This window comes from Protopterus annectens, chromosome 6.part1 (genome assembly GCF_019279795.1).
Source record: "Protopterus annectens isolate FY-2018-M chromosome 6.part1, PAN1.0, whole genome shotgun sequence".
Lineage (NCBI taxonomy): Eukaryota > Metazoa > Chordata > Ceratodontiformes > Protopteridae > Protopterus > Protopterus annectens.
Window position 1 is genome coordinate 192,567,193 of NC_056738.1, and position 16,414 is coordinate 192,583,606.

Sequence of the window (16,414 nt, forward strand, 5' to 3'; positions counted from 1 at the left end):
TAATCCTGGTTCCTAACAGATGGTTTTGCTTTCACCCTGTTTGCCCACATCTGGCTTACCCCAGCTGTGTGATACAAATATTCCACTTTTGATTAAACTCTTGATAAGAAACAATATTAAGACACGTTTTAATTTCTCCAAGTCTTTTGGGGTTCTAATACCATGAAGGGAATGGACCCCATTCCACGTCAAAGTACTATTATAGTTCAGCGCACCCTGTGTGGCCCTTTTTTATTAGGACAGTGGCAATTGTTTAATTTTAAAGGGTTAGGGGATGGACTCCAACCACCACCCATCCTCACAAGTACAAGCCATTGTCCTGCTTTCTGAACCACTCTCCTCTCTGTCCCTCTCACTTGTTTCCTTCCTGTGACATATAAGAATATGTAAGATGTTGTCAAGGAATTTCATTAACTAGAAATGGCTAGAAAACAATCCTTCCATAAAAATACTATGCAGAAAATGAATAGTCATGCAGTTGGAATATTGCAAAAGGATGGAATTTTGACAAGCATAAAATTATCAACCATGGTTCAGGACTGATTAAAACAGGAGTCCACTTTCCTGACTGAGCCATAGAAATATACCGAGATGTAAAACAAATCATAGGTCATGTATTCAGGAATTCTACAAGGTAAGAAAGACAATGCTCCTTGTGCCACTGTGTAAAGGCCATATAACTAGCCTTATACATCATTTATTAGGCATGTTTTTCTGGTTTCTATTTCTTGGTTCATAGCTTTGCTAATGGTCATCTTGCATTCATGTTTTTCTATATATCAAAAGCCTCTAACGTCAGTCTTGTTATTCAGTACACAAAACTCCATTCCCAGCTCTCTCTCTCACCTGCTTTTGTTAATTTTTTCTTTACCCTCTTCTCTCTCCTTGTTATTGGGTCTATATTAGATGATCAAACTTTCGAACGTCATATGGTCGACACCATATGATCAAACTTTTAAAAGTTAGAAAATCTAATAAAAAAAATGAAAGAAACAACCTACCTGAACGTTTTAAGCAGGGGGGCAAGCCCCCCTATGCCCCCACACTCCTCTGCTCTTTAAATATACCAACGCAGAGATCGCAGTACAGTGCAGAAAAGGGAAATCTTCCCATTTCACACTGTATGGATATCTCTGTTGAAATGTTCAAACTTTTACAAGTTCGATCATATGGTCTCAACCATATGACGTTTGAGTTTTAAGAGTTCGACAACGTGATATAGACCCTTGATATTCGTTTCCCTTGCGGTCTCACCATTTTCATCTCTATCCTTCTATTTCCTTGCTTCCTATCTTCCATCTTTTCCTGAGCAACTTTCTTGTACTGCCTCATTATTTTCACTGAACACTGCTGGAATGGCTGGGGCTCAGAACTGGTGTGTAATGAATCATCCACTGCAGGATACATTGTCCTGTTTGTATAATTCACTGTTTTCGCTTCATGACCAGAGTATTCATTTTGGACATTTTGTAAAAGTTTAGGTCTCGGTGGCTGGGGGTAATATTATGTTGTTTAGTGTAGTGACACCACATGGATAATTAATAATTAATTATGTGGTTCAGGTGCCATAGATGTTTTATTTGAAGCAACGTTTACTCTGAGAAGGACACAGTTTTAAGGAATTTTGTCACTGCAGATGGGTGCTTTTGCAAACGTATTGCATCTGGTGTTGCACAGATACCAGTGGCTGTTCATGAAGATTACAAAGTAAAACCATGCAGATACAATGGGGGGGGTGTGTGTGTGAGGGTTCATTTGAAACAATTCTGCATCTTAGTTTGGCTTATGGCAGAAGAACACACATGCTCAGTCCGGTCCCTGAAACAGAATTTTTCAACTCAGTATGTACATCATTTAACTTTTATGTCATGAAGTACTTTATTACAGCATGTGGACTTTTGGCCCTCTTAAAATAGTCAAGCTTACATGTGAGTAATCAGCTTTGGATGATGATGGAAGTAGAAGCTAAGGAATTAGACCACAACATTGACTGGATGCATAATGCTGCATGACTTAATTGAGTAGTTGGGAGTAGTTTTAGAAGAATATATTTCATCAACTTCTTGGCTAGTTAACATGCAATTCTATTATTTGTACAAGCTGTGCAAACAAATTCTTGGCACAGTATTTATATATATATATATATATATACACACACACACACACACACACACACACACACACACACACACACACACACACACACACACACACACTGTGAACTGTTTAGTTAGGTATGTTGACTAAAGAGATCTCTGTATAACATTTTTCCTAATTTTTGGGTCTAGGTTATTGTGCAATTTTTATGTGACATCTAGACTATATGGAGAATGCTATGTGCCATTTTAAGTAATATATCTCAATGGTTTCTAGTGTATAATTTGTCACCCAATATTGGATGCTTAAATTATCCACAGATACCATACTTTTGCATTTAAGAAACGCCAGGCTGCCTGGGTAAATATATCATAAAAGTAAGCATTAACCAACATGTTAACATAGTCTTAATTCCTTTCTCAGAAGAGCAGTATTTACTCAGTATAGCTTTATATATTATGTTTTACCCCATACATTTATTTATTCAAGTTATTTAACTTGCTATACAGTTAATACTTTTTCATATTGTTGTCAAAACATATAACTGGTGTTTTCATAAGCACATTATAAGCGGTGTCAGTAAAACATGTTTCCTAAATATTTTTATTGCAAGTCTAGATGCACAATTTAACTTGTTCTGAAATGATTTGACTAATATTGCACATTTTATAAAATCTGAATAATAAGATGCATGACTATATTAAAATGCTGTTAAATGTAGACCCTTATTTACTGGACTTAAAAAGAATGAAACAATAAAGGAGGGATCCCCATATATAGGTTCATAGGTAGTTACTAGGCTATCTGCCTGAAGGCATTTATTAGCCTAGCCAGAATGTGTTGGCTTTCGCTGCCTCCTTAGATTAGTTCCCTGTGCCTCTGTCCAGCAAGAGCCACTGAAGTGATTCCCAGAGTAAACTTTTGTTTCCCATCCATTCTTCAAGGTTTCTATTGAGCGTTAGCGAGGAGCTCTAATTTACATTGGAATCTTGTTCCAAAGCATGGGAAGTCTCTGGGACAGGAATCTATCCCTCCAGCACGTCCTGTATATTGTTGTGGTGAGGTTTAGGTCTTAAGAGCGTGTGGTTCGAGGGGATAAGGTTTTCTTTAGGTGGAGCATGTCCATCAATTCTGGGTTGGAGATGGCCTTGTATGTCAGGCAGAGATCACATCTGAGTAGGCGGTATGCAACAGAGTACAGCTGGAGTTTCTTCAGTCGAGCTGCATAGGGCATCTGTTTGAGGCCAGTGATCCTCTTGGTGAGGTACTTCTGTGGTCTTGTAAGCAGGGTTGCCAGACGTCCCTATTTTGGCGGGACTGTCCCGAGATCAGCAGCCTGATCCCGAGTCCCGCCCTGCCAGTTTAAATCCCGGGCAGCCTCCGCTTTGTTTTTTTTTTTTTTTTTTTGATTGGCCCATATACCGGCATACGGGCCAATCAGAAATCACTAAACACGGAGCTTCTTGTGTTTAATGCGGAAGTTCTGCATTAAACGAAGCTCCGTGTTTAGTGATTTTAGATTGGCCCTTATGCCGGTAAACGGGCCAATGAAAACATCCCAAAACAGAGCTACTTCTGTTTAATGCGGAACATCGCAGTTCCACATTAAACAGAAGTAGCTCTGTTTTGCGATGTTTTGATTGGCCTGTATACCGGCATACGGGCCAATCAAAACATCGCAAAACAGAGCTACTTCTGTTTAATGCGGAACATTGCAGTTCTGCATTAAACAGAAGTAGCTCCGTGTTTAGTGATTTTTGATTGGCCCGTATATGTTCAGGCAGGTGAGCTTGTCTATAATACCAGAATGGGGAATTGTGTTGAAGGCCTTTGTGAGGTCTAGGTAGGCTGTGTACCACCTTTCCCCTCATTTATAGCCTTGGTAACTGTCTCAAAGAAGTCCACCAGGATTAGGGGGCAGGATCTGCCCTTAAAGCTAAAAAGGGTAGGGTCCAGTGTTTGGAGGTTCCCAATGTCTCTGTTAATAAGATCCATGATGTTGCGCTCCATAGCCTTGCAGACCAAGCTAGTCAGGCTTATAGGGTGATGGAGCGGAATAACCGTTGCTGTGCGCCACTCTATGGGTACGTAGTCTGTGGAGAGGCTGAGTTTGAAGTGTGTTTAGGTGAGGGGTTAGTCTTTGAGGTCATGTAGGACACAGCATGGGAACCCGTCCACTCCCATTGATGCTGTGTTTTCGGCTATGGAGAGGGCTGTTTTAACCTGAGTGTCTGATTTCAGGGGCTGTACATTCTTCTGGTATGGTTATGGGCCCTTATGGGGGTGAAGTTTGCACTGAACCTGTCTGCCAGGATGTTGGCAATATTGGTTGGTTCAGTGTATTTTGTACCATTCTGCACTAACTCAGAGCAGATCTGAGCATTGCCACTTAGATTCTTGACATAGCTAAAGAATGCCTTGTGGTTATCTTTGGAGTCCTTGGCAGTTTTTCTTTTGAAGCTCGCCTTGAACGATTTTATGAGGGATCGTAATTTATTTGCTGATGTTGATCAGGGATGTCTTCCCTTCTTGGGATTTTACTCTCTTCTGTACTAGTTTCCTCCTCCTATTGTATAGCTTGTTTATGGCAGGGGTCCACCAGACTGGTTTCCTTTTCTTGGAGGAGTGAGTCTTGGTTTTGCTTGGGATAGCATGATCCATGCATTCTTGTAGGTCCCCATAGAATGCATTAGTAAAGGATTTTGCAGCTTGGACAGCATTATCCTTTAGCATGGGGCTTTGAAACTTTTCACCTCTGTCTCAAGTAACGTAAAGTTTGCTTTTGAAAAGTTTTTCACGGTGGTTTCCTTGTCCAGGGGTGGGGCGGAATGTGGCTATCCAAAGTGATTTGGTTATGGTTAGAGCTAACCAGCGAGGGGGTGACCTCTGGTGTGGAACACCGGTCACACATGTTGGTGACCATGTCCAATATGTTGTCACCTCTGGTGGAGTATTGACCAGTTGATCCAGGGCATTTGAGTTTATAAATTCTAGGAAATGTTGGGCAATGGAGTTAGCACTTTAGTTCTCCCAGTTAATGTTTGGTTAATTGAAATCTCCCAATATTAGGGTGTTTGGTAGGACCTTTAGGTTTCACTGTGTTTCCACAAATGCGGAATGGGGGCCCTGGGACATGGTGGGTGATCTGTAGCAAGCTACAATTTGAATTGCAGTTTTGCCCATTGTTAGTTGCACGTGGATGATCTCTGAAGCATCGTGCTGTGCCACTAACATGGAGGTGTGGGTATCCTTGATGAAAATGGATACTCGCCCACATTTTGTATTTCAGTCCGGGTTCTGTGGCCGAAATGTATAGTATGATTTGTAGCCTGGTAGTGCTGGGGTGCTCTCTGGAACCTTAAACCAGGTTTCTGTTACTGCACATATATTGATTTTCTCTATACTGAGAAGTGCCGTGAGTGCATGCATTTTGAGGTTTAGACTTCTGGCATTGAGTAGCATTACCCTCAGATTTTTCTTACTTGTGCTATTTATGGTGGTGGGTTTGTCTTTTGAGCCTTGCCTAAAAAAGGCACTATGGGGGTGGCAAGACCCTTGGCCAGTATTCGAAAGCCTAAGGGTGACAGGTGCAAGCCATCTCTAACATGTCATCCCAGGCGAACAGACACTGGATTCCCTTTGAATGACACCAGAAACTTCGCCAATTGTTAAAATTGATCTTTTCTTAATACCGTGGTATCATTCTTCGTGAGGGCAGGATGCTACTCAGGGCCAGGGTCATACCGGCCTAGGCTACATGATCAGAGAGCACTTCCATGTCTCTTTTCATGTAGTCCAGGGAGGTACGGCTCAGGTCATTCACACCAACATGGACAATGACAGAGTCGTATTTGTACTGGAGTGACCTGAGTGCTTGTGTTATGTGGTGGATCCTGGCACCAAACAGGCAGCTAACAGTAACCTTCTCCTTATTCAGCCTAGTGAGTGGGATGTCAGTGTGCCTGACTATACAGTCACCTATTACTAGTATGTTGGGTATGTTATTTTGCCTTAAGGGCTGTGATTGCGTGGCACACTGGTTTTGTGAAGTATGTGTTTCATGATTTGTGTTGGGGGGTGGAGGTTGCTTGGATGTCTGCTTTGGAGGACTCTTGTTTTTGCAGATTTTTATTTAGAGCCAGTATGTTTTCGTGTATTTGTGTTTTTTGCCAGTGCTGATTTAATGGGTCTATGTGAGACTGGTGGTGTGATGCCAGTATTTCCCTGCTCCTCTTGACTGTCTGATCCAGTCTTGGGTTGTGAGCTTAACCTCCAATTTGGCTGTATAATTGCATCTCTCGCATGTATTAGTGTTTGGTGGTATGAGTGGGTTGTCTGTGTACATGAGGCAGTTGTAACATTGCCTTAAAATGCCCGGATTCACCAGTTGGACTGGAGAGTACACCTGAAACTGCCTTTTGGATATGCCTGGGATAGGTACAGTGAACTGTTTTACTGAATGGCTGGTAAGGTCAAATAGAAAGCCTTGTCCTTTTGTACAGTATAGGGGGGGTCTAGCGCTAGGGTTTATAAGCGCTTGCTATGAGTTTTGCAAGTGCCGGGCTGAGAAATGAATGGCTTGAGTGCTTAGGTTGAAAGTTTGTCTAGTTCCAAGGGAAAAATTGAAGAGGAGACTTTGTGGAGCCGGGAACAGTTATACCTTAGCTAAAATAGCTCTGCCCTGCACGCAAAATGGGGCAAATGCGTTTTTATAGCAGGGAAATGAAAGATATAAAAATTAGCCAAAATGGCCAATAAACTACTAATTTCTGGGCTGAAACCACTCCTCCAGGGACAGATAGGCTGCTTAAAGCTCCCCTCTCTTACAGGTGAACAGAGAAGCTTCCTTCTATCCAAATAAGGTATGGGCAAACAGATTTGTAGCACAGCATATAACACGTATATATATATTTTTTTTTTCAGAAAATAAAGCAGATACAATCAAAAAAACACTTTAAATGCACAGAAAAGGATGCTTATTGTTATATGTTTCAGTTCAGTTGTAGTCAATGCCCCTAGTAATAAAGTAGGAAGAAACACAAATATAGTAAAAGCAGATGCATAAAGTGCAATTATATATATATATATATATATATATATATATATATATATATATTTAAAAAAACAATAGAAAACAAATGGATTTAAACAAGTTACCCAATTAACCAGAAAAAAGCGCTACTAGGGTGCAGGGGAACCTTCTCCAGAAAAAGATGGTCTGGATCATTGCTCAAGTTATACAAACAAAGCTAGATTCAGCAGGCCTGAATCTGGTCCTATGCTACAGCAACAAGGTGCACCAATTTCAGAAAGAAACAGTTCAAATAAGCAAGCACAATAAGCCTGTGACCAGAAATCCCCAGCTCAGAAGGGCAGAATCCAGCCTCCAGCCTCTCCTTCCACAAGAGTGCAGACCACAAACCTTCTTAATGTAGAATAACTGGCCTGAAGCCCAAGTGCTTTAACCAGAACTAATACACTTTTAGAATAGCAGACACTGAGCCTTCAGTCAGCAATTCCCAGCTTAGAAGAATGTAAGCTACCGGTCCTGCCACAACAGTGCAGACCACAAACCTTCTTAATGTAAAAGAACAGGTATGAAGCCCAAGTGCTTAAACCAAAAGATTTAGAACAGTTACAATGTAATCAGGCTACTACCAAGCAGTAATAAATGCAGCAGAATAAATAAAATTGAGTACTTTTAAGAAGAGGCAAAAGCAAAATAAAATAGGAGGAAACAGAAATACAGTAAACACAGATGAATAAAGTGCAATTTTTTTTTTTTGTTAGTAAAGTGCAAGGAGAGCGGAAGGAAGAACCTAAGTGGTTTGGCCTTCTCAAATCTTCTCTGATTTACGCAGAGTGAACACTAGACTCAGAATATCATCTCACTGTACTCGGTTAAGTGAGCAAATGAGATGGACTCAGGAGGAGTGTTCAAATACAGACTTACAGGAGGGACGGGCAATTCCAGAGCCACCTGCAGAGAGACAGCACACACTATTCAGTGGAACACATAATTAGATACAGATTAAATTCCTCGGTTTAAAAGATTATTCACTCACAGGATTAACACTACATCATATCTGGATTTAAACTCTGCATTAATTGGATCACATGGTTAACCTTTTACTATGTTCTGCAGTATTCTGAGAATCTGTAGCAATATGGTCTCAGTCACTGATAAGTTTAAGCACCTGCATAACCTGGCATTATGTAACATCCTTCTCAGTTAACTCTTAGCATGAAAATAGTCAACTCTGCAAACATGAATAAAATTATAACAAAATATACAGTTGAAAATTATTCCTCATGCTTTTGAACAATTTCTCAGCTGTGAAAGTCAAATCGGCATTCCTGAATATCTTTAGTACAAATGTTTACTAACTTATACGAGTAATAATTTGCCATATTCACAACACACATTGGTACTCAGAATTTACATTTTAAAATGGTTAACCATTCACCAAATTTTGCAGTAGACAGACATACTTGGGTCATGTCATTTTACAATCCATAATGCATTATACCCTAGTTGTAACTCAAAATGTACATTTTGATATTGTTAACTTCATCATATGTTGCACAAAAACTGTCCTAGATAAAATAGTCTTACAAATGTGTTTACATAAAGTATTGTTACATAATGCACCATAATCATGAAAATTCCGTTGCCTGCTAACAGCTACAGATTTAATAGCAGCTAATCTAAAATACAGAGTAATGCAGCTTATAATTTTCACAGAATTCCATCATAAAAATGAAAACAATCACTTACCTCAAGAATATTCTTAAGTACTTCAGCAACTTAAACTTTCATGGACAACTATAATATATAGTATTATCCACTCCATACATTCAAGTGGAAACTAAGTCTGTCCAGCCATCTTGTCCCAGTGTGTGTTTGTGTGTGCGCGTGTGTGATTTTATATATATATATATATATATATATATATATATATATATATATATATATATATATAAAGCTATTTCTCTTCTCAATCAAATCAGATCACTCTTCCCGTTCATTTTCTAGAGTCTCCAGTAACAATATATCACAGTTTTCTTTTATTTTATTTAGTCTTTGTTAATGGGGTTTGCCCTACTAAGCCAGGGTCTTCTTTTCAGGGGAGACCCAATGGGGTATTCATACTAGCAAGGGAAATTTTGACCAGGGCACTGGGGAACTCTAAGTGACTTGGGACCTTTTGCATCCATTGATTCATTCTAGGCTAACTGTCCTCATTGGGGCCATTTTAAGCCTAGCCAATTACCCCACGTGAGAATCAAACCCTGCACCTTGTGTTTCCAAGGTAAGCACCTTAACCATTATGCCAACCTCACACCTCAGCTACCATCAAACTCAGGTAGATAGAACATCTGTTTAACCTCTTATCTGAAGGATGACATACTCGAAAGTGCAGCATCACCCTTATGCTGCACTACAGTGTCAGTATGAAATACCTAGTGTTGGAATAGAACCCACATCCTTCAGTCTTCCAGCACAAATGAGGAGTGCACTTCCTGCTGCGTCACTGACTATCAGTCTCTCTGGGTTTTTTTGTTCCACTTGTAGCTGAATGAATGTTAATGATTGCTATTTTATTTTCCAAAATGTCTTAATCTGATTTGTCAAAAGTCAATGGCCTATCATTCAAAAACACCTTCAGAAAGGCAGGGAATAATTTAATTTTTAAATTTCAAAGCTTATATTTTATTATTGCCTCTACAAATTGCAAATTATACTTCAATATCACATTCGTATAGTCAAAGAAATACATGTCACCAGCCAATGATGACTTTCTACCCAGTAGGCCCAACTTTGAGTGTATGTTCTCCCGTTCATAACATGTCAAAAACTTTGAAATAGTTTGTTTCTTCTCGTGTCTAACTTCGGGGTCTTGCAGTGACAAATACTTGAAAAGAGCTGTGTCCAACACCTGTTATAAATCCAGTCTACCTGCAATTTTGGTTTTATACATTCAAGCAGAACTGTCCTTCACCCTTCAAACCATCATACAGTGACAAGTTTTACTGTCTTGCGTTATCTTCCATTACAATTAATTGCTGCTCAATCTGTTGATTTGTTTTACCAGTTCAGTTGAATATCCAGGTTCTCACATTTGCTGTTTAACAGGCTCAACGGCTACCTGCTTGCCATTTAAAAAAATAGACTTCCTTCATTGCAGTCACTTCTATATATATATATATATATATATATATATATATATATATATATATATATATTTTGCAAACAATCCAGTACAGTTTCACAATTCAGTCTAAGGCTTCTTTGCCATTCTGTGACCATCAGAATATTTAAATTTTGTACTTTTAACAAGTTCTCTGTTCAAAGGTCATGAAGCTTTATGGCCACTCCATTCTATCTAAATCAGGAATAACTGCTCCTTCAGACTGCTCTGACTCCATCACTTATTCAATTTATTCCCTCACCAAACAAAAAGGGATACATTATCTGTTCAATAAATACAATTCAACACAGACTAAACTACTGTAGTTTTTTTACCTGGTTACATCTTGATAGTTTATCTACTCAATTAACGCTCCATGGTTATTCATAATTGTTGGTATTATGAACACAGTTCTGTTCCTGCTAATTTTCTATAACATTTTATAATACGTACTCCACATTTTCCAATTTTTTATGCAAATACTCTCCACAAGAGCAGTTAGCCTAGCACTTAGCTATGAAAACTTCACTGTGTACTGTCTCTTAAGACTGCCCTTAAATGGAACTGCCTTTTATATACTGAATAAATTGTTTTACCTTTTATTTAATAAAAAGGATTCCGCCGTTATGTTAAATGAAAATTATCCATAGAGTTCACTTAATGCATTTGCAAGAGACTGGTGAAATAATGGTGTCCCTAAGATGAATCACCAAAATATTTTCAGTTTGTTAATTCTTAACTGAAGAACATATCTTTTTATGTAGCCATTGTTGATGAGTTTTGCTGCTGGTATGATGACTTTTTAAGTCCTATTTGACAGCAAACAGGTCAGTATCTGAGTGATTATTTTTTAATTTATTGAAAATATTACTCAAAGTTGTGAACTCTACTATTAAGCAGCAAAAAGTGTTTCCTTTCTGTGTGTATCTTCAGGAATTTTTTTCATGTTTTTTGCCTCCATTTACAAATACTGTTTGCAGTAAAAATGAAGTTGAAAGATGCAACTCTATGCAACTTTTGTATTTATATCGGTTTACTGTAAGCTGCGGTGGTGCAGTGGTTAGCGTTGTCGCCTCACAGCAAGATGTTCTGCCGTTAGATTCTCGGCTGGAGCACCTTCTGTGTGGAGTCTGCATGTCCTCTCCACGGTCGAGTGACGTTAAAGACATGCAGGTAGGTGCGAGTGTGAATGGGCGTGCCTTTGTTGAAGGTTGGGCATCGGGCTGGCAACTGGAGTTCTGCTGTGGTGACTCCTAACCAGGAAAAGCCAAAAGTCTATTTACTGTTTTTCTTTTTTTCTGTTTCTTGTGTTCATGTTTGTTAGTTGCATCTGGAAGAAATCCTCTACCTTGACTGTTTTTTTTTCTTTTAATGGCTTCAGTTTAGAAAATGTTTAGTGATAGCCAAGTACATTAAATGGATATGGCAGATGCTGGTTAGCCACAGTCATTTCATAATAAAATTTTAGCCAGTGATGGTATCTCACAACAAGGGGCACCATTACTCAGAAAGATCAGTATTTCAGCAGTGTTGTCCTTTTCCAGGACAACTATGTTATATGCCATCAGAAATTGCCAGTTTTCTTCTATTGTTACTTTTGGCTAGGATTCATTTCATGAGTATTGAAAGAAAAGAATGTTTTCCATACAGAGAGCACAGGTTGAGGCAACTAGTTTTCTCAACTTTCAATTCAGAAAATGCCCCAAGTTTAATTACTCATTAAGTGCTGTATTTTCTCAGTACTGGTTGATGGGAAAAGGGAAGCCTATGGCAGTAATATTTCTACAACACTAAACCTGGAAGGCAACTGCATGTGTATTCACAGACAGAATATTAGTTAAACTTTATGGTTACAGTTTGTGTGGAGATACTGGCTGGATATAATGCTTACTAGCATATAACATTTTGTACTATAGAGAATGATTCCAAGATGGAAGGTGGATTTAGACCAGCAGTTTGAAAAAACTATGCAACATTGAAAAGCCTAGGCAAGAAAATTACCCATTTTGTGCTAAACATGACTAGGCAGACAATAGTCAGAGAATTATATTCAAAAGCAGTCAGCTCCTTGTCGCACAGTTTGTCTATGTACAACTGATTCAGATGTGAACCAAAGCTGATTTTGTTTAAAGTTGTACTTCACAGGATGTGTGTCTTGTCATGACAAACTTAAATGTTTTTTTTCTTATTGCAAAATCCAGGTGTTGTGCATCTGGAGTCGGAAGGTTTGGCCTTGCTGGAGAGGCATCAGGAGGAACTGAAGAAGATTCAGGAAAAGCATGCTGAGGAAAAGGAGAAACTTCAGCTTTCACATGAGGAGGAACTTAACAGGCTGTCAGATGAAATAAGAGCCCAGGTGAACAAAAGCTTAACATCTTAGAGACTCTGTTTCCAGTTAATAGGCCTTAATAAACTCTTTAGTGCTACCTAATTTAAGTCATTGGTTGCAACAATCTGCTATAAAAACTGGTTTTAGGGCTTTGTGCTTCTTGGTTCAGAGCTTGTCAAAAAGTTTGGTAATGAGAATTAAGACTGAGTTGCAAACAAGTGCCACCATGACATCTTGGGTTTAGTATGTCTTTGAACAAGTCATTTAACATGACAACAATTAGTGCACAACTAAAACTATGCAGCTATGCACAGTGGGTTTGTGAGGTTAATGTAAGCAAAAATAAAATGGCTAGACTTTGAGCAGGGCTAGGGGTGAACACTGAATAACTAGCCTGCTAGATTAGACGAAGGAATGCAATAGGTAAACAATGTCCTGCTATGAAATTAGTCCATTTTTTAGTATCATAGGGGGTTACAAGACTAATGACCCTAGAGCATTTTAAAGCCTATTCATTCATGCCCCAATTTTCCCAATTATCAGTGCCCATGGGCAAGAATGGCTTTGGTATATGCCCATGCCTTAGGGCATCTACAAACTTTCCCTTTAACCATGTTAAATACAACTGCTCTTGTCACAGTCTCAGACAGCATGACAGGAGGCAGACATTCCTCAGCATAAGATAAGTAGCTTACACCATAGTAAACTGAGTGCTCTGACAAAGTGCATGCTCAGATGAAATCTCCTAGATAATGGTATTGTGTTTTTTTCTTCTTGCAGTTTTATGAAAACAAGTAATTTACTTGCTACAACAATGTATGATACAGACTATGATTGACCAGAATATCCATGAAGTCCCCGTCACAGACAAACGCAGTCAGTCAATAATGCCAGAAATGAGAGTTTCCTATTTTTTATTCTGCATGTGCAGCTCCTTGATTCAAAATGTATTGTTCCATTAACATTTTAAGTGATTTAATGTAATAGTGAAACATTTTTCCTGGTGTCACACACCCCCAAATCAGATCCACTGCTCATTAGTCTCTGGAGATTTGAAAAATATGGACACTCCCCCACCTTTACACATACAAACTGTGTAGATCATTCACTGACCCTCACTCATGCACACTCAACCATTCACCAATACACACAGGCACACCTACCCTACCTATTCCCTCACTCACTGCCTTACTGATACCACCAGGCAAGTACATGCATACACACACACAAAACCCACCCGAGAACAGTAATACCTCTGTATCCTCTCACAAACACACATGCACATCCCAACACTGCCTGTTCACTAAAGTCCTTGTCATATACCCAAGACATGATCTCTCTCATTGAAAATAATGGGTGACCACAAGCTTTTGGCCAAGTTAATTAATGTGATGTGTGGTTAGGATTTACATAGCTGAACACTCACCACAGGCATTTTCTGAGGATACACCTGATTCATCATATGTTTCTCCGCTGGAATGCCTTATTAGCATTTGCCAAAAGTCAAACAGATTTTCCACCACAGTGTTGCGCTTCTTGTACACGCACAATGGTAGGGACTGTCTCGGATTCAGAAATGGCTACCACCAGCTGTAATTATGGCTTAGTACTGATGGTAGTGTTTCTGAATTCTAGGGTCATAGTGAGAATTAATTTAGAAAGAGCTGGAATAGTACAATTCTTGGTCTTTACATTATTCAAACAATATTTATCCATTTTATTTTCTTTAAGTGTAATTTTGAGGTCCATGTAAATAAAATTTCGGTGATGTAAATTATACTTACCACAGAATACAAATAAAAATAAAATAAGTTGATAAGTCTGTAAAGGAAGTCAGTAATTTTTTTGATCAAGGGTTCATATGTTTTATATGAATGCTTAGGACATTAGGCCAGAAAAAACTTGACTTCACAAAGTTTCAGAACAAATTTTTTATAGAAAATCATTTCCTATGAAAGGTGATCATCTGGATTATTTGACTTATATAAATGTATTAAACAATTCTAAATGACAATAACTTAAAGAAAATGATGTCAGACACAAACCAAATCCCATAGGATTAAGCTCTGCAAACAAGAATGACTGACTACATTGTACTTTAAATAAAAAAGTGATTCCCTGGGATTCTGAAATGTCACTGCCAGTGATGAGGCTTTTTACTTCTGGTGGTAGCTGTTTCTGATACAGAGACAGTCCTACCACAGTATTTTATCTCAAAGAGTTGCAGCCCATGGCTGGCTGTCCCTTTGGAGTATTGCAAATGTAAATGAGGTATCCTAGACTAACAGACTATAATTAGCCATATGCTGTCCTCTTGAAATGCATGTGCAAGTGACATCCTCAGCTGATCAACTCAGAACCACTCAGCTTCATAAATCACCACTGTTAGAGGTGTTAGTTAACCTAGTTTACTGTTGCCCACTACTCTCTCTAGGAGTTTAGTAGATAGGTAGTGTTGGGGACTATATTTTCTGTGTTTGCATGTAGCTGCACGTGTGTGTGTGTGTGTGTGTGTGTGTGTGTGTGTGTGTGTGTGTGTGTGTGTGCATGCAGAGTTTTGAGTGGTATGTGAGTGTATGAATGTGTGCCTGCATGGATAGTTGAAGTAGGGAGTTAATTATGGGATAGGTAGCGTTTGTGTCTGTTTTGTGTGTCTGAGTGAGTATGTGGTAATGCTTTGTCTGTGTTTGTAGTTGTGCAGCATGCAAACTAGCTGAAAACGTGTTTTCTTCATCATGGCTAATGTGTCTCTGAATTGCTAGTTTCTGCGATCATGCTGAAAGGTCCTTTTTGCTGCAACCTTACTTTTTGCATATGGGCCAGTTTCTGAGTACTGGCCCTTGTCTACAACCCAGTTGTAGTGTACAAGTCAAAGATCATAATCTGTTTTCATAAGTTAATGCCTTGACCTCATAAGTGTTTGAAACTCTTCACATTCTAAACACTTGTTTAATACTAAAAGTAGTATGACAGATCTGACTATGATCTCAGCCAAGAACACTCAGATAGTGTGCACATAGGTACTAAACTTTGTCTACTGTTCATGCATTATGAAAATTGTGTGATAATTCCAAAGTGATTTTAACAATAACCGGAATATTTTTTATTTTTTTTTAATTCTGTTGTAAGATCATTTATAAATCTTTCATACAATTTTCGGTCCACAGAAGTCAATAAAACATTGTCTGCAGATTTTCCGTCTGTCATATTAACATGTTTTGAAAATTAATATTAAGAACCATTAATGTTGGCAGTTTTTTTTTTCAGTAAAATATCCACAACTATATCAAAAACATTTGAAATAAGCTTGGGCATGCTATTTTCCTGCAATTACCTGGCTGTTTCTAGAGCTCAAATTCGGGGACATATCCTTCTTAAATATTTATATTTTTTAATTATTTTTGTAAACTTTATTATCCATTACAGCCTAGATCAAGTGAATTAATTGTCCCTGTCTCCTTCAATACACATCACACCGAAAGATGTTTAATTACCTTTATTAAACTTCCATAAACATAACTTTAACCAATATTTATTAATTTAAACTGACACATGGTACAGTTGATATTAACCACAGCATAAACATCCATGCAATATTAACTAGGACAGTGTGACATTGCTCATCCTGACGCAGTAAACAGCGTCCTTACCTCCACTCGCTTATTTATCAAGCAGTGTCCAACTGCTCACTTTCCTTCATCAGCTCATTGAAATGAACATCCAACACCAGAGGGGGAACAGAAAAGGGCAAGCCTGCCACTCTTCTCTGCCCACCAGCTTGACCAGGCTGTCCCCC

The 16,414-nt window shown here is 38.7% G+C and overlaps 1 protein-coding gene across 1 annotated transcript in view; it reads left to right on the top strand.

The window, feature by feature from the left end:
- CCDC69 (coiled-coil domain containing 69) overlaps window positions 1-16,414 on the top strand; it is a 931,420-nt gene that overhangs the window by 736,130 nt on the left and 178,876 nt on the right. The window contains exon 3 of the mRNA XM_044075644.1: window positions 12,491-12,645. Coding sequence (XP_043931579.1) covers window positions 12,491-12,645 — 155 coding nt within the window. The remainder of the gene's footprint in view (window positions 1-12,490; window positions 12,646-16,414) is intronic.